This window comes from Strigops habroptila, chromosome 4 (assembly GCF_004027225.2).
Source record: "Strigops habroptila isolate Jane chromosome 4, bStrHab1.2.pri, whole genome shotgun sequence".
Taxonomy (NCBI): domain Eukaryota; kingdom Metazoa; phylum Chordata; class Aves; order Psittaciformes; family Psittacidae; genus Strigops; species Strigops habroptila.
The window spans coordinates 85,312,447-85,334,970 of NC_046358.1; the positions used below are offsets into that span (position 1 = coordinate 85,312,447).

Consider the following 22,524-nt stretch of genomic DNA (forward strand, 5'->3'; position numbering starts at 1 on the left):
GCATGAAAATGCCATACATGCCAGTGCAAAGGGAAGAGCAAGGGGTTGCTGTGTGGTCCGTGATGGGATGCAGATGACCCCTCCTGCTGGTGTCACAGCAGGACGTGTAATACCCTAAACCCTCTTAGTGCTAAGCCCTGGGATCCCTCAGTGCTGAGGAAGCCCAGGAGAAAACCAGAAATAGCAGCTTAACAAATAGTCAATGCCAGTGTGGGGGCTCTGCTGGGAAACATTCCCAGCTGCGAGGACCCTGCATGGAGCAGCCTGGCTGGGAGAGCTCTCCTGGTCCAGGCCCCCAAATCCCTGCAGCAAACCCTGCAGCATTTGACAGACTCAGACTCCCCAAATCTCTGGTGTTCCACTCAAATCAGCAGCGATGGGGCCAGCAAGGTCTCAGCACATCCAGATACCTGCTGCATCTGCCGCTCTGCAAAGTGCTGTCGCTTCAGATTTGCCCTGTGGGTGAGGGATTTCCCTCCATGGCCACTAATCTCTTTTACCTCCTTCCAGCTCCTAATTCCCCCCAGATCTGCAGGCTCAGCTCAGCACCAGACTCAGCCAGGACTAACACAGCAATTAGCCTGTCCATGCTCCTCTTTTCTGTGGAAATAAAGTTAATTAGGAAAGGAAAAGGCAAGACAGACCTTTCTGCCTGCCTGGGGCTGACTCAGAGTGGCTGGAAGGGCGCAGGGCTCCAGTAAGAAGCCCAGGAAGGGGCAGCCACCCTGGCTCTGACCCAGCACCACGGCACAGCAGCCGTTTGCCCACCCCTGGACCAGTGAGAGCTTCCAGGGGCGATGGAGGAGAACCAAGAAAGCACCAACCCGTTAGTGGGACCAACCTGCTGCTGGTGAGAGCCCGCCAGGCTCGCGTGGATGGATGCAGACTTCTGTAAGTGCTCGGGCATAGGGTGTAGAGGTGGAAGGGGTGATGCAGCTCCCGGCAGCGAGGTGATGGCTGCTGCTCTGCTGGGCTTTGCTGTGGAGCTCAGCGCAGAGCGGCAGCGCTCGGGCTGACCTGGTGCTTACTGGGCTCCTGCTGGAGCCTTCAGTGCTTGAGCTTGTGTCCTGGTGTTCTGCTGCAGATGGATCTCATCCCGCTGTTGCAGACTTGCCCTGTGCTTCATCCTGCACATTTCTGCTCTGGTCCTTCACATCTGTACCTGTTAACATGGGCAACAGCTTTATTTCCGCTTTAAATAATGACAATAACCCCTGACTTTATGTAGCATTTTAATCAGCACTGCTCTACAAAGGAGGACAAGATTATTACACTTATAATGTTGGTGACAGCACATTGCTTAGTCCTTTTGCTATTTCCTTATGAAAGCAGCACATCTAGTGCCCTCTCATACAGCCTTGAGCAGCTGTTTGCAGCAGCAAAGCAGGCTCAGGTTATTACTACAGATTTCTGCTGTGTTCCCTGCCCATCCTCACGATTCTGCTCTCAGAGCAAGCTAGTCTGTATTATCTCTGCTGAAAATGGGCATGAGAAGAGTTCCTTTCATCTCCCTGGCCTGTAATAACGTATAAAACAGTATTTCCCAGGTCTGAAAGGAGCAGAAGAAATGTCATTTGATCATTCAGATCAAAGCCTGGAGAGCCAAGCTGCCCGGTGAGATGGAGGTGTGAAGTGATGCCTTTGCTGTGCTGACAAGCGAATGGACCAGAGCAAAGTCCAGAGCAAAGTCCAGAGCAAAATGGGACCCTCTGAGCTGCCCAAGGGGGATGAACCAAAAGCCAGCTTCAGGCTGTGCCTCTGAGCCCGTGTTTGAGGCTTTTTGATCTGCAGAGCACAAAACTCAACATGCATTAGTGAGGATGTTATTCTGGAATGATGCTGAGTCCTCATAGTCTCTATTGGATAATTTGCCCAGGTAAAACGGGCTGTGTTTCATTTTGTAAGTGTTTAACACATGTTAAGTAACACAGTTGGAATAAACACGGGAATAAAAAGCATCTTTGCAGACAGCCGAGATCAAATGAAGAGGAAATCTACATGCAAATCATTTGAGCAAGCGTCAGCTGATCACAGAGGTACTCACACATCAGCAGTGTGGAAAGGGCATCCAAGTGAGCTGCACACATCGGCTGCTCCGATTTACCTGGGGCAAAGATGACTTGTGCAGATGTTAAGGGCTGATGTGCCCGATTTCTCCTTGAGCATCCATGGAGCCGGCCCCAACCCTTCAGAGAAAGCACAAACAAACAAGTCCTTTTGAGAATCTTCATCTTGGTATTTCAGGATGCTGTGATCAGGTTAATACTATACACAGGACAGGGAGGGCACAGAGAAATACTCCTGGGAGAGCTGAGAGGATCTGACAAATTCTAATGCATCTGCATTAATCTTGCAGTTGCAAATGGCTAAAATATTGAGTATTGCAAAATGCTGGTGAAAATAAAGCTGTCTTAAGCCATTGGATGATCTGTTCGTTAACATGACATGCCAGGGAAATGAAATAATCATTCTGCTAGACAAATAAATACAAGCAGGTGCCTAAAGGTACCTCCTGGTAAAGAGAGGGGTTGGGGATGTGCCACCTCCAGTGAGACACAGGCTGTGCAAGGCCGTGGTCCGGGTGCCAGGCATACCCCTGACCTATCCTGCCAATGCAGCTTCCTCATTGCTAATGGCACTGTCAGTGCCAGCAGCCTGATGGTGGAAGAATAAAGGCTATTTTTAGGAAAACACACAGGAAAAGTGTCCCCATCGGGGCATTTCTTCCCACTCTTGGAGGTGCAGCACCCCCACACTCAACAGACCCACATGACATCTGCAAGAACTAACGTTAAGGATAGAAAACACACCACAACTCCTGTTTTTCCCTCCTTCTTTTCCAGTTGCAGCCATGCCAGCAACCAACCAGGGCTGGCCTGAGGCCTTCGGGTTCAAGATAACGGGGACTGGTCCATGCTACATCCTATGGGTGCAGGAGGGCAGCAGCGCGGCGGCAGCGGGGCTGCGGCCGGGGGACGAGGTGCTGGAGATCGAGGGGCAGCCCGTGTCCTCCCTGGGCTGCGAGGCGCTGCTGGGGCTGGCCCGGCGCTGCCCCAACGTGCCCCCCAGTATTGGGGTGGTGTCACGCCTGCAGCACCTCAACATCCCCCCCAGTCCCCAGGGATGCTTCGGCTTCGAGCTGGCGAGCGGCAGCCCCCCAAGAGTGGTCGGGGTCAGCCCAGAGTCACCCGCTGCTGCCTGCGGGATGGAGCCGGGGGATCTCGTGTTGGAAGTCAATGGGATGCCAGTGATGCTGCCCGAGGCGGTGGCTGCCCTGGTGGGGTCCTGCCATGGGCAGTCCCTGTGGCTGGGGCTGCTGCGGCCGCAGTGCAGGGCTGGCACACGGGACCCCATCCCCAGCGCTGATGCTGTGCGCCAGGAGAGGAGGCAGAAGGCTCAGGAGTTCAGCAGAAAGGTAAGGATGGGCTGTGTGGCTCTGGGCAGCCCTGCACCAGGCGCTGGAGATCCCCACATCCAGCCTTTGCAGCGTGCTTGGGCATGGGGATGCTCCTGGCTTGGTCATGGGGCTGAGGAGCAGATTTGGGGCAGCAGCACCCAAGAGAAGGCTCTGATAACTACCTGCATTTCAGTAGCCCCACGGAGAATAGATGGATGCTGCAAAGAGCTTGGAGGCCCTCTGGGGGCTGACCCCAAGTGCTTATTCCTTTGCACTACAAGAGCATGTGGAAACCCACAGGGGCAGATCCCCATCTCCTGCATGTCTTCAAAGTTTGAGCATGTCCTCCCACACACATTTTAGGTGTAATTCTGTTGCAAAGGAAAAACATCAATGTAATTACATCTTCATTGTGTTCCTGAAAGCTTCCTAGTGGGTAGTTTACCAAACACGTCTCCTCATGCTAATTATAATTTTGATCATGGTTGGGTTTTTTTCGATCTTTCTAATTTCCATTTCAAAGTGGCCTTTTAAGATACTGTTGTGAAAATAACCAGGGCTGTGGGTTCTTGGATCCTGAGTTAATAAAGGAACAAGACATTCATAAAGAGATTTGCAGGTATCAGCTGAATCCCCTCAGTCAGCTTCTGTATTAAAGATTCACAAGTATGCAGAGGCTTGGATTCATAAGGCAGAGCACTGCATGTGAAACAGATACCTGCTGATTACAGGAGATTCACAACAGGCTGGGAGGTTGCTCCACACTGCCTTCATCTCCTGAAGTCACATTAAACCAAGTAAATGTTTCCTGGATGGGCACAGGAGGGCACTTTCAGAGCAAGCAGGATGGTCATGACGCCGTGAGCTCCCACAGCAGCACCTCTGCTGCATCCCTTCCCTGCCCAGAAGCAGGTTTGAGGAGCACATGTGCCACTGGCTCCTGGGAGCTGGAGCACAGCTCAGCGGGCAAACACCTCTCCAGAGGGAGTTAATGGGGGGACGTTATAAGTGGCTTCATTTTTTTTACATGATGCAGAAAGTAATAAACCACTTTACCCCACATTTACCTGGGAGCTGGGCTCTGGTAGGTGCTCCTAGTGCTGGTGCAGTGCTCCTGTGATGGACGTGCTCATCATCTCAGTTCCAAGTCATCTCCTCTTGTCCCCTGCATGCTCAGGGACTGCACTGACAGGATGAGCAGCAGTACCCCCCATTCTCACCCACCAAGCCCTGCAATTCCCATCCCAGGCAAACATTTAACAGCAGCAGCCTGGGATTCAGCCCACCAGAAACACCATGGTCCTTCATCATTTCTGAGCTGGACCTTGGGACTCAGTAGTACAGAGCGAGCCCAGGGGATGCGGCTGCCCCAGATTCCATAACCTTGAAGTGCTGCTGCTGGCGGCTGCGCAGACCCAGAGCACCCGGGGGGCTGTAGTGGGGGGACAGCACCAGCACCGGCCCTCCCATGGGAGCTGCCAAGTGGGACAAGCACCTGGAAGAAGCAGCTCTTCCTCTTCCCTGGATGAGGGATGCTCCCAGATGATGCAAGGGACTTGGCTGAGCGATGGCTGCTGGTTCCCATGCAGTGCTGCTGCAGGACACACACTAAGGAAGGGTGAAGGGCTCTGCTCCCCTCGCTGCAGCATCCCCCTGTGCTCACAGAGCTGCTGTCAGCACAAACCCATCACCTTGCAGGAAAACCCAACTCACACAGCAACAGTCACAGGAGTTTCTGCATCCCATGCACTCACTGCACACAGCCAGGCTGCAGGAAAAGAACCTACACCCAACACAGCCCAAGGAAAAGGACCAAGCCCTGGCCTGGGAAGAGGCTAATAAGTAGGGTCCCATGCAGGGTGATTGGCTGGGTGGTGATTAGCTGATTGCTCTGCCTGTCAGGGCTGTCACAGGTGGAGAGGACGGGACAGCAGCTTGGTGCTGCTGAAGCTCTTTTGAGCATCACCTCCAAAATCCCATCTCAATGTCAGGTAGACTCCAGACTGATCAGTCAGATCTCAGCCTGGCCATGCCAGAGCCTCTCCTGCGGGGTCACTTGTGACCCAGCAGAGTTTCAGGGTTTGGGGTCACACCACTGTCCCAGTGCAATGTTTGTAACACACAGAACAGCCACACCAGCGGTGCTGTGTGATGGGCTGGTGTCTGATGCTTCTCCTTCCTGCCCACATGGGTTCCCTCCTTGTTGACTGGGTGCTGCAATGACATGGACATGTTTTCTGCACCCTTAGTGCCTCCATACACTATTACCTGCTCTGCTGCTCAATGTCCCATCCCTGTTCTTTCCTGGCTCCCATGTTGCAGGTGGATGACATCCTCGGTGACCAGCCGGAGGTGAAGGAGAAGGTGTTCACTGTCCTGAAGCAGTACGCAGCAGAGCGGAAGGTGGAATACTTGGCTTATGCCCTCTGCATGGTCCTCACCCAGGAGTCCCACCAGCATCTCATTGACAACATCAGGTACAGGGTGACAGTAACCTCCAACTGGTCATTAAACCGCATATGCCCATCAGCCTGTGGGTGATGAGCAGTGCAGGCTCAGCTCAGGAGCAACGTGTGGAGAAGATGCTAATCCCCTTTCTTGGTGGTGTCTCAGCCCAGCATCCCTGTGCCCACCAGCCTGTGTGGCTGTTGGGCCCAGGGTGCGACAGAGAGACCTAAACCATGCCAACCACTGGCCATCCCCATCCCTGCAGTGCTTACAGCCCCATGGAGCCACCACCTCCTCCTGCAGCACGGATGTGGCTCCCGTTTCTGGCTGTCATTTCAAAGGGAGATGGGATTAACTGCAGAAGGGCTGGTGACTCTTCAAGAGCCTGGCCAGGAAATAACCCAAGCTCTGCCAGGCGAGGGGCTGGCTGCAGCTCCGGCAGCAGGGGCAGCTCAGGGGGTCTCTGCTGGGGCCATGGGCACTGCCTGCAGCATCCTGGGAGCCGGGACTGTGGTCGCACATCCTGGGATGCTCTGGAAATGCTCTGCCTGGGTTTGGGCACCTCCTGAGCTGCTGGCACAGGGGGTGTGCAGGGGGTCCCCTGCTCTTGCTTGCTGCAGCATGGACTGTGGGACAGTGCACGGACACGTGGTGGGGATTACAGCCAGGCTGAGACGATGGCCATTAGGGAATCAGGTCTCCATCTGGCCGCGCTCCGGGCCCGGCTTTCCAATTCCTGCTTTAATCAGTGGAATTGCAAGATATTACAGTTACCATAACAACGTCCCTGTGCCGGGGTCTCCGCCGTGCCTGCCGCCAGCCGATTATCTGGTGATGGGGAGGATGGTGAGAGCAGCTCGGTGGCCCTTGTCATGCAGTGTCCCCCTGCTCTGCCATGGCTGAGCGTGGGCCAGCTGGGACCCCCCTATACTGGAGCAGGGACAGGCACAGAGCCCTGCAGAGCCAGGGTGCGGAGGGGATTATTATATCCCATGTAATTATATATTGCATATAATTACACAGGATCATTTCCCTGCTCAGAGAGCATCTGAATAAGTGTCCAAGCATTTCCTCTGGACCCAAGCCCATCTGCAGGGGCACAGCAGGCTCCCCCCAGGATGCACCCATCCCAGTCACCCCCATGTTAGCAGAGGAGAGCATGGCTGGGCCCAGTGCTGATGTCCCTATGCCCAGACCCAGATGCTGTGGGGCAGCACCATGTTATAGCCCCCATGATATCACATTCAAACCCCGCTGCTACCCTGTGCCCCCGTGTGAAGGGTTAACACCAAGGCTGGGGCAAGAGGCACTGAGTATCAGACAACTAATCTTGGTTTAATGGAAATGAAATATTTAGCTTAGGGACAAGATTTACCATTTAATCTTGATGAAATGAAGTGAGGACAATAAAAAAGCAAGGTGCTTTGGGAGCAGGGTTCCCAGCTGCGGGGTGCTGGGGAGCCGGGAGCAGCTCCGTGTGTGCTGCTGTGCCCATACGAACTGCTTATGCCAGAGTCTCCCATCCGATGGGTTTGCTGCTGAGCAAGAGCTTTTAAAGCTTTTAATAACCCTCTGAAGGGTGTGAGCAGCTCCTGGGTGCTCTGTGGGTGATTTCCTCATGGCTTGAGTCAGTTTGGTCCATCACTGACTGAGGGGTTTGGGATCTGTGCCCTGAGCCAGCACCCTGGGATGGGGTGGGGGGATTCATGCCAGGGGGAATCCTGACTCTGGCACTGGGACGGGATGCTGGTGTGGCTGTCCTGTTGTCTTTGGGGTGCAGAGCAGCCACTCTGAGGCAGTGGTGTGTGTTGGTGCAATTTGTGTGCACAGATCCCATCTAAGCACTCCTGCAGGGGCATGGATCCATGCGAGGACAGGCTAGGCGCCACACGGGTACCCCCCAGCCAGCCTGGGCAGCCCCGTGAGGCTGTGCCCAGCTCTCTGGGGCTGTTTGCACCCAAGATGCTGGGGTGGAATCACACACCATCAGCTCCTCTGTACGTCCTGCCCTGCAGAGCCCAGAGGAGAGCAGCCGACAGGAGACTCCAAGGGGCTGGAATGAGCCCCTTCCCTCCAGCGGTGGTGATGCCCATCAGACAGGCATTGGGGAGAGATGCTGGGGGTGATGGTCAGGGGTCCCCAACACTCACCCTGCTGTCTGAGCCCTGTCATGGGGTGCATGGTGATGTCCTACTATAGGTGACCATGTGCCCCCTGCCGTGCAAAGCCCAGTGGCTGGTACACCCCTGTGTGCCGCTGACCCTCACACCGGCCTCATTGCATCTTCCCTCTGCACCAGCTGGGTTTATTTTCGGGCTGTTGGTGCTGCTCTGTCCTCCCTCCCTGGGCTCCCCCCGGGGTTTAACGTGCTCCCTGCAGACTGCAGCAGCGCAGCGTAACCCAAGACCCCCCAGCTCAGCACACAGATCGACCCGGGGCTGCAGATGTTTCTCCTCTCCTTGCCTCGAGCTGGGCTTTATCCAGGGCTATTGGGCTGGTTTATTTATTTCTCTTTAGCTCAAATGGATTCCATCTCATTTGCCCGGAATTAAGCTCCTGCGGGTTTTAATTTGCTGACATTTTCCTCATCCCTGTGGTTGTGGATAGCAGGGATAACGCACATGCTGCGCCGGTTCCTCCCCGCTCCCATCCCCTGCCCATATGGCTGTAGTAAAAGTGCACAACTGTAGTTCTGCTCAAGAAGGATGAAATACGGCAGCGAGGGGGGAAGATGAGCTGTCTCGGGTGAGTAACTGATGGACCTTTCCTGGGAGGCTGTGAGGGGAATGGCTTTAAGACAGCTTAATTCTCAAATGGAGCAAAAGCAAGGTGTGCTAAAAGTTAATTAACTCTTAGCATCCGCGTTGTATCGGAGCTGCTCTTGTCAGGGCTCTGCCGGGGAGAGGGGAATCTCCTGTTTTGTGGTTGCAAATGCCAAAGCCTGGGTCTGGTCCCGGGGGAGCTGCGGGGTTTGCCTCCTCTGCTCCCCATGGTGATACCAAGCACAGAGGTTGTGGATGGGAGCGGGTTATTTTGGGCACTGTCGGGGTCCCAGGGGCGAGCGCCTCTCGGCTCTGCTCTTGTTTCTGAGCCGGTTTCAAACCAGGGCAGAGCTGTGGTTCCAGCAGAGGAACGACACCGGCTCTGCACCAAGTGCTCTGCACCCGGCTCCTGGCAGCCACGTTTAGGTCTGAAATACCTCTTTGCAGGAGATTTGGGGAGCGATGGGAACACCGGTCCCCTCCTCCCCTCTCACCTGCAGTGTTACAAAAGCTGGTGCATAAAGTATCGGTGTTGATGCTTGCATGGACATCGTCCCATTAACCTGGATTTGGATAGTGGGATGCATGTGTGCACCGGAGCACATCCAGCCTCTCACCCTGGCCCCATTAATTCATTAGGTGATAACTCTCGGGCTGTTTGGACTGCTCTGTGTTGTCATGGATCTGCTTTGAGTCATGTTGTGCTTCATTCTGCTGCAGGGAGTATAGTTCGGGGTAGTTTGTTACTTCCCTGCTTTGGTTACGGTCTGTTTGCTTCCCAAATAGCCCCTGCTCCAGGGGGAAACCCAAAGCGAGCAGCCCAAGCTGCTGGCCCATTGAGCTGGGCAAGTGCTGCTTTGGTTGCAGTCCCTTTTGATCCCTGACAAAGATAAAATCACTGCCCATCAGGGGTTCCCTTATTACGGGAGAAATTCCACCGGGTTCATTTTAACAGCGCTCCAAACATGATCTATTTGTCTCAGCTTGTTTTTCACAGTAATAACAGCGCTTGGCATGTTCCTGTATTAAAAGGCTCCAGCCATCTGTGACTGTCTCTGGATAAGAAATTTCATTTGAGCCATCAGGATTTATATATTATGGGTTGTGCTGCTTCCCTGCTTCTCATCCCCCTCCATGTACCTGCTCCTCTAAGGTTGAGGGGAGCTTTCCAGGTCTTTTGGGCACCGATACAGCTTGTATTGGGTGACCCCCCCGATCCCGCATCGCTCTGGCCGTGCCTGATGCAGCACCTCAAACCACACACGGACACTGTCCCCCTGCCCGGATAGAGCCTCTGGTGTTGGAGGAAAAGCAGCTCTGGTTTGCTTCCATTTTAAAGAATCCCTAATCCGATGGCCCAGCATATGTTCAACTGCCCAAAAAAAGGGGAATTAGGGCAGCAGGGATAAAAAACGTGCCAGCAGTGAAACATTCGGGAGCAGAGTTCTTTTTTCATTGGCGGAGTTCAAATAGGTCATGGCCAAAATGCCTCGGAGCAAAATCTCCTGTTAGGAGATTAGATTCTTCTGACAAATCAAACTATGGCTGTAACGCAGATTGTATCAGCCTGGTCTGCTTGTGCCCCAGCACCGAGCCACCTCTTTCCTGTTGGGAAGTGGTTACTTGGTCTGAGTCTGCCAGTATCCTTAAAAAAAACCATGGAAAATTGTGTTTGTGCTGGTGTTCCCAGCAGAAACTGCCTTGGCCAAGGGGACTGCTCTCTGTGGCTCTGGTGCGGGGTGCTGGTGCTTCCTGGGGGCTTCTTTGAAGGTCTCCAGCAGCTTCAGGGCTAACTGTCCCTGCCAGGGAAGGATAAAGCCACCGGCTCTTGGTTTGGACACAGGGACACTGGGTTTGGGAGAGGCGAGAGCGCCCCAGGGCTGATGGGGAAGGTGACGCCGAGCCAGGCACGGGCTGCGGCGCTGCTCAGGGGAGGCTCTTACTAGCAGATGATGCATCAATCACCACTGGAGCTGGTGCAGGGATGGGTCAGGAGAGGGTGACTCTCTCCAAAAGCCACTGTGTGGGGCTCAGGGGTTTGGGTTGTCCCCAGGGGCCAGTGGGGTGGCTGGGGAAGGGCTGTGAGGGGCTCCCATGCCCAGCGTACAGCCACTGCATCCCACTGTGTCTGTGCTCTCGGGTGCAAAAGCACCTTCATTCCTATTTAAGTATAACAACGGCCACATCTGCAAAACATCTGCAGCCAGAGGAGTGATTACGGAGCCTCCATTACCGGGGATAACGGGATAACAGCCCCTGTGGAAGCTGCAGCTCCAGCTCGCTGCCGGGCTGGAATGAGTCCCGCTTGCGCAGGAGGGTTTGGAGGCACCATGTCCCCTGTGGCTGTCAGTGCTGCAGGGGCTGGAGGCCAGTGCAAGGGTAGGTTAGGTTGGATCCTAACTGGGTAGGTTAGGATGGATAAAATCAGTGCAGGTTCATAAGTAGAAGTCCTGATACATGGGTAAAGCTGCGCAAGAATTTTCTCTCCCGAAGGTGTGTGCATTTCAGCATTGCAGCACACTGTTGGGGCAGAAGTGCTTCTCCAGACTGGTAGCTGTTACATAGCACAGTTCAGACATAATCCAAGAGTAGCTCAGTGCTTTAATCCACCCTGGGATGTGTTTTTCTCTGCACAACCAACAGACTCAAGGTCAGGCCTTTGCTTGTTGTTTTGGGGCTAAACCATCCACTTTTGATTTTTCTTTCCTTTGCTACCCGGAGATCGCGTCTGATGTTGGCAGCTCTGGAAAGCTTCACATCCTCTTCATCAAACATGAATGCTGCGCTTAAAGACGACATTATTTAAATTAAAGATGGGGGGTTTATTATCTTCTATCCTTAATGCAAAGTGCTGCTGTGTTACCCTGGGGGTAGATGATGCTCTGTGCCTTGGGGAGAGGTGTGGGCCCATGTCTTTGGTCTTGGTTCTGGTCCTGGTCTTTGTCCTGGTGCTGGTTCTGGTCCTGGTCCAGGGCATCTCCACCTGCCACATACCCGTCGCTGCTGCCGTTTGCCTTTAAGCTTTCTCACCCATTATTGCAGCATGTAATTTAAACAGAAGCACTTTAGAAGTCAACTAATTAGCACCAGGGAGGCATCCCCCCGGAGTTCGGTGCCGAGCCGTGCCCTCCTTTCTGCTACGAGATCCTTCCAGATACAGATCACAGCGGCTGCAGTGCTTAGGGAAGGTGAGCAGCTCGGGCGCTGGAGCCGGAGCAGGGAGGGCAGAGCAGGCGCTGGAGCCCCATTGATAAGCAGGAGGCACTGGGTGGATGGTGACCATCCAACCGGGGCTGGGTGCGTGGCGGGCAGCAGGCAGGGGCTCGGCACAGGTAGGGTTTGCCCATCTGGCCGTGTCCCCACACACCGCAGGGGTGACAAGTGACAGGGCGGCACCGGCTGGCGCAGGGTTTGGTTGTTGGATCTGGCCGCGTCGTGGGCGTGAGCCGAGGCTGAGGCTCAGCTGCATGAGGATCTGAAGCGTCTCCCTTTTGTTCCCGCCGCCGTACCCTGACAAATGGGAAAGGACCGGAGTTTCTCTCGGCATTTTCGGTACGTGTCCCCTGCTCCGCTCCTCCGCGCGGTGTGAGTGGTGCTGGACGTGATGGGAAATGTCCCTGCGATGTCTCTCACATAAAGCGGTGTCACAGAGGCTCATCAGGAGCTGCTGGGGGGAGTTGAGTGAAGCTCAGATGGAAAATTGGGGTGGGAGCTGGGGGGAGGTGGGAAGAGCCCATCTGGGTCTGCTTTGTATCCATCACTGTGGTCCAGCAAAGGATGGGTGGTGAGGAGGGGGCTTGGGGGTGCTGTGTGGTGCAGGGAGTGTGATGGAGTGGGGACCAGAGTCCCCTAGCTCCCAGCACTGGCTGAGCATGAGCTCTGAGCAAACTTGGGGCTGCTTCTACTTGCTCCCACCAGTGCCAGGGCCACCACCACTGCCCTGCTCAAGGGCATGCATCTGGCACTGATGAATCTCAGCACCCAGCATCCTGGGGTGGGACCGTCCGTGTGAGCTGGGTGCCCATCGCAGGACATGTGCACTCGTGAAAGTGGTTTTCCAGGGCACAGGGCTGGTGGTTGTCAGCAATCAAAGGCTGCAGCAACGGGAATGTCTGTCCTGAGGTGAGCTGCAGGGGGCCCGTCTGGGAGTTTTAAAAGCAGTGAGTGTGACAAAGGCTGAGATGAGTCCCAGAGCAGGGAGCTGAGTGGATGGGGACCAGTCATTTCCCACCCTGTGGCATTGTGCTGCTGTCCCGGCCAGGCTGCTTCAGAGAGGGATCGAAGGCAAAGCATCCTGCAGTCTCTGGGGCCTCTCCTGGCCTGGAAAACACCCTGAATTCACATTCAGGGCATGGGCTGGGGATGCCTTTCCCATCCCCTTTCCTACAGGGAACAGAGCCAGGGCTGACCTGGATCACCGGAGAAGGAGGAAGAGGAAGCTGAAGGCAGGAGGTCAGCCCTGCACAGCTCCCAAGCCCTCCCTGTCTGCCCAGACAGGGTGGGTGCATCTGTGCTCCCTGCGTCCCAGTGGGATTTGCTGGGAGAGGGAAATCCCAGCTGAGTGCTGTTCCTTGGTACCACGCTGATGGGCAAGGGCAGGTTTACCTCACGGGATTGCAGGGAGCTGCAGAAATAGCTGTGATTTCTCACTAAGCACTGGGCATCATGCTGGAGCAGAGGACAGGCTGAGGTACTAATGCTATCTAACAACATCCATGTGCTGCCTTTGGTGGGTTCGGGACCAGACCTGGGCACCCACAGCTTGGAGACATCCCCTGCTGAAGCACAGGGTGTTGGGGAGCTCGGGGGTCCAGCACCCAGCAGCGCTGCAGCTCCTCTCAGAGGGTTCTGTGGAAGGAAACTCTTTTGCATGCTTTAATAGGATTATTTTTACCAACGAGCTCCTCTCCTTGCTAAGACACCACTTTACCCCTAGCACTGAGTCAATTCATCCTTAAAGCATGTCCTTTGCCTAGTTGTTGAGCTGAGCCGTACCTCACTCCTCAGCCCTGATGTCGGCATCAGTCAGTGCAAAGTGGGGCAGCCCTTCTGCAACAAGCAGGGCAGTTTAATTTGGCCAAATGAAATGGGAGCATGCTGGTTTTCCCTGCAAGGAACCTGGACTTCTCCCTGGTGGGAGCCCATCATGGGCCAGAGGTGTGGGATCCTGCCAGGACTCGGTGCTCCATCGCATCCTCCCCTGCCACAGGGCTGCGGTCCCATAGGAGCCTGCTCACAGCTGAGTGAAGGATTTATTGGCATCATCTCACTCTTTTCTAGTTGCTGCTTAATCACAAAGTGACTGTGAATTGTACCAACGTGTTGCTTATTTTAAATTGTCACCAAATGCTTTGTGTGAGCATATGCCAGCCTCGGGATGGGTTGCGATCTGTTTGCTCCTACTCATCAGCTCTTATTTTGAGTTCTGCCTTTTGTTGGGGGGAAATAGAGATGTCCTGGTCGCAGTAGATTTAGGATTTGAAGCCTTCCCTTCCTTCTGCTCTGGCTTCATCCAGGCTTTTGGGTTCGTTTGGTGACATTGCCTGAGGAAGGGGACCAATGCCAGCCCCGGCCTCTCCAACCACCCTCATAGCATCCAATGCAGCCCCTTAGAGCAAGATGCTGCACGTCCTGTGACACCAAGTTTGTCCCAGTTAGTGCTCCGCAAGAGGTGAGGTCCCCAGGCAGTTTGAAGTGATGCTCACATCCCTCCTCCAGCACAAGTGTTGGGGTTTGTGCTAATGTAGGGAGCGCGTTCTCATGCACTGCGAGGTGATGAGCACTAATGAACCTCACAAGATGGTATTGTCTAACGCAGCTGTGAGGAGCAGCCCGGTGTGGAGTTGCTATAGAAACACCCAGAGATAACAGCTCCTCCAGAAGCCCCAAAATGTGCAAATGGGAGGTAGGAGTAGGTGAGGGGGGTGTTGGTGTCTCACTGTTGCAGTGCCAGAAGGTAAAGGAAAAGCATCTCCTGGTGTTGCAGAGGTGACACCCTGGCTGAGGTGGGAGCAGTGCAGATGTACCCTCCTCCCAGGATCCCACTTCGCATCCCCTGATGGTCCAGGGGTCTTTTCGGGGGGCACAAAGGCCACTTGGCTGCTGGCACTGCAGCTCCTACCGGGCAGGGGGTTGACCTGAAACAAAGAAAGTTCTCAGTGGTCTCCCCTTGTCTGCAGCATCACTGTGCCTGTCCTTGTCCCCGCAACACCAGCATCTCACAAGGGGTGTGAGGATCCTGCCTGGCCGTAGCAGGACCAGAGGGTGGCAATAGCCAAGGCTGGGGCCAAGGAATGTGGAGTCCTGTCTGGGCTGTTTGAATCAGTCTCTCTAAGTGCTGTGGAGGGGTCCGACATCCTCACCCTGATGGAGCCGTGCACAGGATGAGGCAAGAAATGCTGCCAGTGTCCCTGTTGTCTCCAGCATCCCTGGTGTCCCCAGCTCTGGGAGGACTGAGGCCAAGGGCACACAAGGGGCGAGGGCTGCTCTGGTCTTTCCCTTCCAGGTATGGCTGGATCCAGAGCTCTGGGCCACATCCACCCCATGCTCCTCACTCCTTCCCTGGTCTCACTCCTGCAGGATCTTCATCCCCAAGAAGCACCGGCAGCGGTTTGACGAGGTGGTGTCGCAGAGCCTCATCAGCAAGCTCTGCCGCTCCAAGAGCGAGCAGCACAGCCACCGCCTGCGGCGCAGCCGGAGCGAGGACCACCAGGAGCGGCTCCTCGTGTCCACCCGCGCCAGCTCCGTGCCCCGCAGCCACGAGGAGCTCAGCAAGAGCCTGCGCAAAACCACCTCGCTCCTCACCAGCAATGTGGCCTCAGGGGCTGCCCGCAGGTAACACCGCTCCTGCGTGCCCTCGGGTTCATGGAAGCAGGGATGTGGAGGGATGGCAGGGAAAGGGGATGTCTTTGGGGTGAGGAGTGGGTGGAATCCAGCTGGGATGAGGATGAACAAAGACCTTTCAAAGGCTGGGCACGCTTGTGCCCCGTGTCCCAGCTCTGAGCCACTCTTTCTGCCCCCTCACTGTTACCGGGCTGACTGGAATGAGCCGCAGGAGGAGCTGAGGTGGCACTTGCAGGATGTGAGGGGATGTTGGCTCCTGTGCTGGTGGGATGTGGGGTACTTTGATGTGCCAGTGGGATGCAGGGTACCTGCATGTGCCAGTGGGATCCAGGGTGCCCGGATGTGCCGCGCCAGGCACCTCAGCACAGAACAGGCTGTATTGTCCTGCCCTGCCCCAGCGGGTGTCTGTGTTCGAGGCCATGGGAGGAAGGACAAAGGAGGGACAATCCCCGGTGCACAGGGGATTAACCCATTTCCCACTGCCCATATGGCCAGAGCTCAGCTGGCCGTGGCTCCTGCTCCATTCCCAGCAAGATTTGCTCTGCCAGCACAGCTGGGGAATCCTTTGGGGTGGACAGTGCTGCTACAGGCATGCCCCGAGCTATTCCTCTGCCTCCAGCTTGTATCTGCAGGGTGTTGAGCAGCATCCCACCTCCCTGCCAGGGTCATTTTTGGTGTGATTGGACCAAAATCCAGCTCCAGCAGTCTCCCTCCCTGCCAGTGTAGGTTCCATCCCTACAACAGGCTTTGTGGTTGTAAATGATCTCAGTAACGTTGCTTTCCCCCAGCTCCCTGCAGGGAACAACTCCCAGCTCCAATCAGCCTCCCAGCAGGGTGATTTCCTAATGCTCCTTCCAAAATTTCCTAGCGGAATGTAATTTCTCTCTCATCAGCCTATGAGATCTTTGTCCCCTAAAGCATGCTGTCTCTTATTCTATGCAATATGTAAACTATATCCCATGTCCCACATCAAAAACACATTGGATTTGAAGGGCTGGATGGTAGATCTATGAATTCAGTATTTAATGTAGAATAAAAGCCCATGCTCAGGGGCTTTGCCCTAATGCAGTGTTGTCTCCTCAAGCCTCTGGAGCGCCCACCCTCATCATACTGGAGCCCTGGTTAATGGATGTTAAGCTTTAGCTTCCAGAAAGCAGTAACTAGGTCTGAAGGAGCCACCCCAGGGCTCAGCATGGGTGGACTGATCCCAGTGGGGACTACATCTGCCTCAGAGCTGTGGGGACAGCACGTCAGGGATAGCATCTGCATCCCTGCAACCCTCCCTAAGGAGGTGCTTGGGCTTTGAGGGGCTGGGAAATGGAACAAGAACCAAGCACTGGGCTCTGGTTTCACATTTGCTTTTTCCCCTACAGAACTGTGCGAGTCTATAAAGGCAACAGAAGCTTTGGCTTCACGCTACGTGGCCATGCCCCGGTGTGGATCGAGTCTGTGCTGCCCGGTAAGGAAACCTCCAGCCACCAGATTCAGACACTGATTTATCAATGGTCTGAATCGGAAGTTTTAAGTACCTGCTGTTGGCTAGAAAATGGCAAAATGGACTTTCACAAGGCTCGGTGATGGAGTTTCCCAAGTCGAGTAACTGGTGTCGTTGGTGCAATTTAGTTTGGCTTTATGCACTCCCTGTTTCGAAAGGTCAGAAATGTCCATGTGCAGTGAACAGCCTGGAATCACACCTGTGTTTCCAATGCAAGCTGGGTGCTGGCATCACCGGGCCCAGTGAATGGCCCCGGAGAATCCAACTGCTGGGGATGCCCTGCCCTGGTGGGGTGTCCCTGGCCATGGAGCAGCCGGAGAGCTGGGACCCCATCCCTGTGAGCAGGGGTCTGCCAGCTTAAAGCCCCTCTTGTTCCCTGTGGATTTAGGGAGCCCGGCAGAGAAGGCTGCCCTCAAAGCTGGAGACCGGATCCTATTCCTCAACGGCCTGGACATGAGGTAGGAGGCTCTTTAGAAGACCTGTGCCAAGGGGTCCTGGGGTGGAAGGTGCCCAAGCACGTGTGTCTTCACTTGTTCGCTCTTTTGCAACCCAAACGAGAGCTGGTGATCCTTGAGAGCTCTCTACTGAGGTGCACGGGGGAGTTTGCCCCATGTGGATATCTCCCTTTAATATTCCTTTATAAAAGCTGGCTCTGAGAGTGGTATTTCAGCTCCATCCCCGCTCCTCGTTTGACTTCTCTATACCAATAACCACGTATAATGCATGGCACTGTATGTAACCAGTGTCCTGACTGCAGCCCACCTGCAGACCCTGATTTGAGCCACTGTGAGTTATGTTGTACGTGTTAAACCCCTGGAGCTCTGCTTGTGAAAGGAGCTGGGCACCAGCCAGCGCACGAACCACTTCCAGAATGGGACCATAAGCTTAGAACCATGGGCAATGGCATTTCCACCCAGAAGTTAATTCTTCTGTACATTATTTGTTCACAGCAATCCAACCAGAGCTGAGCGTGCACCTTGCCAGCAGCCTGTGCGTCCTCAGGCTGGTCTTTCCACCCAAAAAGCAAGAGTAAAGGGTTAGAGGAGGCTGCAGGATGAGAGAAAGTGATGAATATTTAAAGGTTAAACATCTGATGCTGCTTCTGTCAGTGCTCAGGTTCTCGCATTTCAGCTGATCCAGCAAACCCGGGGCTGATGCAGCATTGCCAGAGAACAGAGGAGAAATGAGTTGAAGATTGTCCTCAGAGCAGGCGCTGTCCCAGGCCGGCCCATACCCTTTTCCAAGGGCACTCCGAGATTGTTTTGCCTACAAAAGTACATTTTACATCCACCTTGCATTTTCTTTTCCTGCAGAATTAGGCCAGGCAAGGAGAGACCCGCAGCACTGCACCATTGAAATGAGAAGTTCATCTTCTGGGTCCGAGCGTAGCTCAAAGCACTGCTGGCTCAGTCACAGGGTGTGATTGAGGCTCTTTTCTGTGCAGCAAAATTCTGTGCAGCAATCTCAAGCAAAGATTGAGAGTCTGGGGGGATCAGAGTGGGGCTCAGCACTGCCTGGCTCTGAGCAGCAAGATGAGGCTTTCTGTGAGACAAATGAAGGTGGCTGCAAGCTCTGTTTCACTGTGCTCTCACTGAGCTGCTGCCCGCAGCGCTGCCCTAACCCTGGCTCTCTGTGTCCCCAGGAACTGCTCCCATGACAAGGTGGTGTCGATGCTGCAGGGCAGCGGGGCAATGCCCACCTTGGTGGTGGAAGAGGGGATCGTCAGCTTCTCCAGTGGTAAGAGCACAGGGAGGAGGGTCTGGGGCTGCAGAACCCGCTCGCTGGATCTCCAATTCCCCACAGTGGGAATTGCCAAATAGCTCCCATAGACTCAGCAGGTTTAATGCACTGACTGGAGGGCTGCTCCCCTCACCTGCTTTCTGGGATCAGGCTTGATCTCAGGCTTGGTGCTCTGCAGAAGGGTTCATCCTACTGTATGATTGCCCTTGGCAGTGTCCTTTCCATGCAGTCTATGCCATGTACTTGACTGGAGTAATCCAACCCTGTGCATCCATGGTCACTGTGCAAATCCCACGTTGTGTGTGGACTGTGCTGCTCGAAATAGCTGCTGCTGGGATGAATAATTTAGCTGCTGTGGTGAGCACGGCAGCAGGAGGGAGGGTGGCTGGGGCCACCTGCGTGCCCGTCAGCACCACTTGAGCAGAGGGACAGGACCACAGCCCAGGGCAGAGGACGATCGCTGCTCTGAAGGCAGGAGTATCGGTGTGTTATTGGGGTGCTGCTCCACAGTGCAGGAATTAGGGACTGGCTTTTCCCTCTGGAGCAGCAATGAACTCTCCAGAGCTGCACCTTAGGAGCCCTGTGGTACCAACTCACTTGTATGTGTGCTAGAAACAAACCCGAGCACCTCACTGCTTGACAGTACAGAGCAGTGGCACTCAAACAGCTTCATTGCTTCCCAAAAGAAACCAAGAAAAGATGGAATTTTTTCGTTCCTGTTACCTTGGCCATGTTCCTAGGTGGATAAGTGGGTATTCCTAAATGGATAAGTGCATCCCATGGTCTCGGTCGAGTCCCTTCTCCCAACTGTGTGTATTGCCCTACACTTACTGCAGAGGCAGCATAGGGACCAGTGCAGATGAGTCTGGCAAAGCAAAAGCCCTCCAAGCCTCAGTTCACTCACAGGTAACCCTTGACTGATGCTGCTTTTGAAGTCAGTGATTATCATAAAGTGCTTTAAAACATGAACAGAGAGAGGCTTTGGAGAGCCATTTCTCTGGCAACATCTGCATGTGCTCACAGAAAGCATGGAAGCAGTATGGTTGAAGAGAGAGATCCCAGAGAGCATCCCTCTCAAAACACCCCTGCTCGTGTCTGGCAGGTCCTACTGGAACAGCCGCAAGCTCCAGGGAGCTGGTCCAGGAAGGCAGGGGTAGCTTCAGATGAGCCACTCCACCTTATCCTCATGCTGCCTTTCAGTGCCTGAAATATGTTTGTGTTTACCCTGTGGCAACAACCTCTCATCAGCCCATCAGGATTTGTATTTCTATGGGGCTGAGGCTCATGCTCTGAGGTCTCTCTTATCCGAGACATTTAACTGGAGGACCAGGAGGTGGAGTCTGGGGTGTACGAGTAGTTTTGGCTGCAGGCAGGGACTGGGTGAACACGTACAGGACCGTTTGCAGCCCACTGACCAAACCCTGTTGTGTTCAGCTGCCCTGGCATCCCCAGCTCTGACCCCTGGTTTCAGGACCAGCCTTTTAATCCGTGGTGGAGACCCTCTGTCTGTTGAATTGTCTCTTTTCTCTCTACCCGCGCCCTGCAGACTCTGACGCTGCCGACTCCCCGAGCAGCTCCTCCGCGCTCACCTCCCTGCAGTGGGTCGCAGAGATCCTCCCCTCTAGCATCAAGATCCAAGGACGGACCTTCACACAGCAGCTGGAACATCTGCTGACCCCCCCTGAGCGCTATACGGTCTGCAAGGCGCTGGAAGGCTTCTTCCAACATCGGTAACTCGGCAGCAGCTCCATCCCTCTAGTGCTGGTACCTGGCCTGGTAGTGATGCCCGTGTCAGAGCCAGTCTCCAAGCAGAAAGCAGACCTCAGCTGGCAGCATGTCCCTTAACCCCTTATAGTGACCCTGGCCCCCCACAGTGCAGGCTTTCTTGCTCTCTGGCTGTCCCCAACAGCCCCATTCCACCTCTTCCAGTGAATCTCACCGTGTTTAATCCTTGTCTTCTCACTTTGAGCATCTTGTCTGCAGCACGCCCTTGGTGGCAGCACAGGAATGTTGTGGCTGGCAGAGCCCTCACCCTGCGATGGAGCACATCCTGCTCTGCTGCAAGGGCTGAAACTGATCCCCTGGCTGACTCCAGACTTTCAATAGTGCCCTTGTTTTCTGCCCTTGATCTTTAACCTTCCTGCACCACAGTGAATAAGCCAACCCTGCAGTGCTAGGTGATGCTTCTGCCTTTTACTGCAGAGCTGGACTGTGGCTGCTCCTCAGGAGCCCGGTTCCCCTTCAGGATGTGGATGGGCTGCCTCTGTGCCTGCCTGTACTGGGGGAGGCACAACTACTAACCCCAGCACCAGCTGATCACTAACACACTGCCCCGGTACAGAAATCATTGCTTGTGCTCTCCTATGGCATTCCCCAGCTGGATATTTCAGCCTGAGGAGTAGCAGCCGTGGGAGCAGATCCAGTCCCTGGGGTCTGCAACTGGGAAATACAGACCCAATCCTAGCAGGATATTTGCTCTTGCTCAGTGGCACAAGAATGGGAGCCCCGGTAGCATGAACCAAGTCCCCAAGGTCACCTCCCAGCACAGGGCAGCTCACATTGCTTGGTCTTCCAGGAGTGTTTTACCTGCTGCCCAACCCAGAGCTGCCACCTGTGGGGAGCAAGCCTGCTGCCTCTTGTCCTGTCCCTTGTTCCTTGGGAGCAGAGACCTCACTCCATCCTCCTGTCAGGCGGTTGTAGAGAGCATTAAGGTCCCCTCTGAGCCTTCTCTTCTCCAGACCAAACCCGCCAGGTCCCTCAGCCGTTCCTCATCACACTTGTGCTCCAGGCCCTGCACCAGCTCCAGTGCCCTTCTCTGGCCCCGCTTCAGCACCTCAATGTCTCTCTTGTAGTAAGGGGCCTAGAATTGAACACAGGATTTGAGGTACAGCCTCACCAGTGCCCAGCACAGGGGGACAATCACTGCCCTGGCCCCGCTGCCACACTGGTGCTGGTACAAACCGGGATGCTCTTGGCCTTCTTGGCCACCGGGGCACACTGCTGGCTCATCCTTACCTGCTGTGGACCAATATCTCCAGCTCCTTTTCACTGAGCAGATTTCCAGCCACTCTTCCCAAGCCTGGAGCATTCCATGGGGTTATTGTGACCCAAGTGCAGAACCCAGCACTGAGCATAGTGAACCTCACCCCATCAACCCAGCTTGTTCCTCCCTGGAACCAGGTTTTATCCCTGTCTGTCAGGTGCTGCTGATCACCCAATGCTCCCCGTTAGCCCCAGCTGCACGATTCCACTTCCCAAAGGGCTCATTCCTTCCTTATAGTCCAACACCTCTGGAATGATCCATTTGTGCCAAAGCCCAATGGCAGAGCCCCAGCAGAGCCCAGGGAAGCGGGGCTGTGCCATAGGGATGTGCTCACTGCCCAGCCCTCTCTTTCCCATTCTGCAGGAACATTGACACTCTCATTGTGGATGTGTACCCGGTGCTGGACACACCAGCCAAGCAAGTCATCTGGCAGTTTATCTACCAGCTGCTGACCCATGAGGAGCAGGAGCACTGCCAGCAAAAGATTGCCAGGTTTCTTGGTTACAAGTCCTTGGCAGGTGAGAGGAAAGCCCCTGTGCTCCAACATGGATGTGCTGTATCCCATCGGGTCCTCGGGGACCGTGGTCCATCACACTGGGAGCCAGTTGCAGCTCTGACCTGCCTGGCTCCTGCCCTTACATGTGGGGTGTAGAGCAGCCCAAAGAGGTCTCCAGCTCCTGTCACTGATGAGGTTGATCTGCACGTGTCAGGCAGGAGGTCACCTTTTTCACCGTGTAGTTTTGGAAGGAAACCACATTGAGAGGGGAGATGGCACCAGAGAGGTTGTCTTCAGGAG

General features: G+C 54.8%; 1 protein-coding gene across 1 annotated transcript in view; it reads left to right on the top strand.

The window, feature by feature from the left end:
- Window positions 1-2,798: 2,798 nt before the first annotated feature.
- Window positions 2,799-22,524, top strand: part of GRID2IP (Grid2 interacting protein) — a 32,981-nt gene continuing 13,255 nt past the window's right edge. Inside the window, exons 1-8 of the mRNA XM_030484575.1 lie at window positions 2,799-3,415; window positions 5,720-5,874; window positions 15,187-15,441; window positions 16,824-16,909; window positions 17,334-17,403; window positions 18,588-18,682; window positions 20,232-20,415; window positions 22,092-22,246. Coding sequence (XP_030340435.1) covers window positions 2,852-3,415; window positions 5,720-5,874; window positions 15,187-15,441; window positions 16,824-16,909; window positions 17,334-17,403; window positions 18,588-18,682; window positions 20,232-20,415; window positions 22,092-22,246 — 1,564 coding nt within the window. The 5' untranslated portion in view covers window positions 2,799-2,851. The remainder of the gene's footprint in view (window positions 3,416-5,719; window positions 5,875-15,186; window positions 15,442-16,823; window positions 16,910-17,333; window positions 17,404-18,587; window positions 18,683-20,231; window positions 20,416-22,091; window positions 22,247-22,524) is intronic.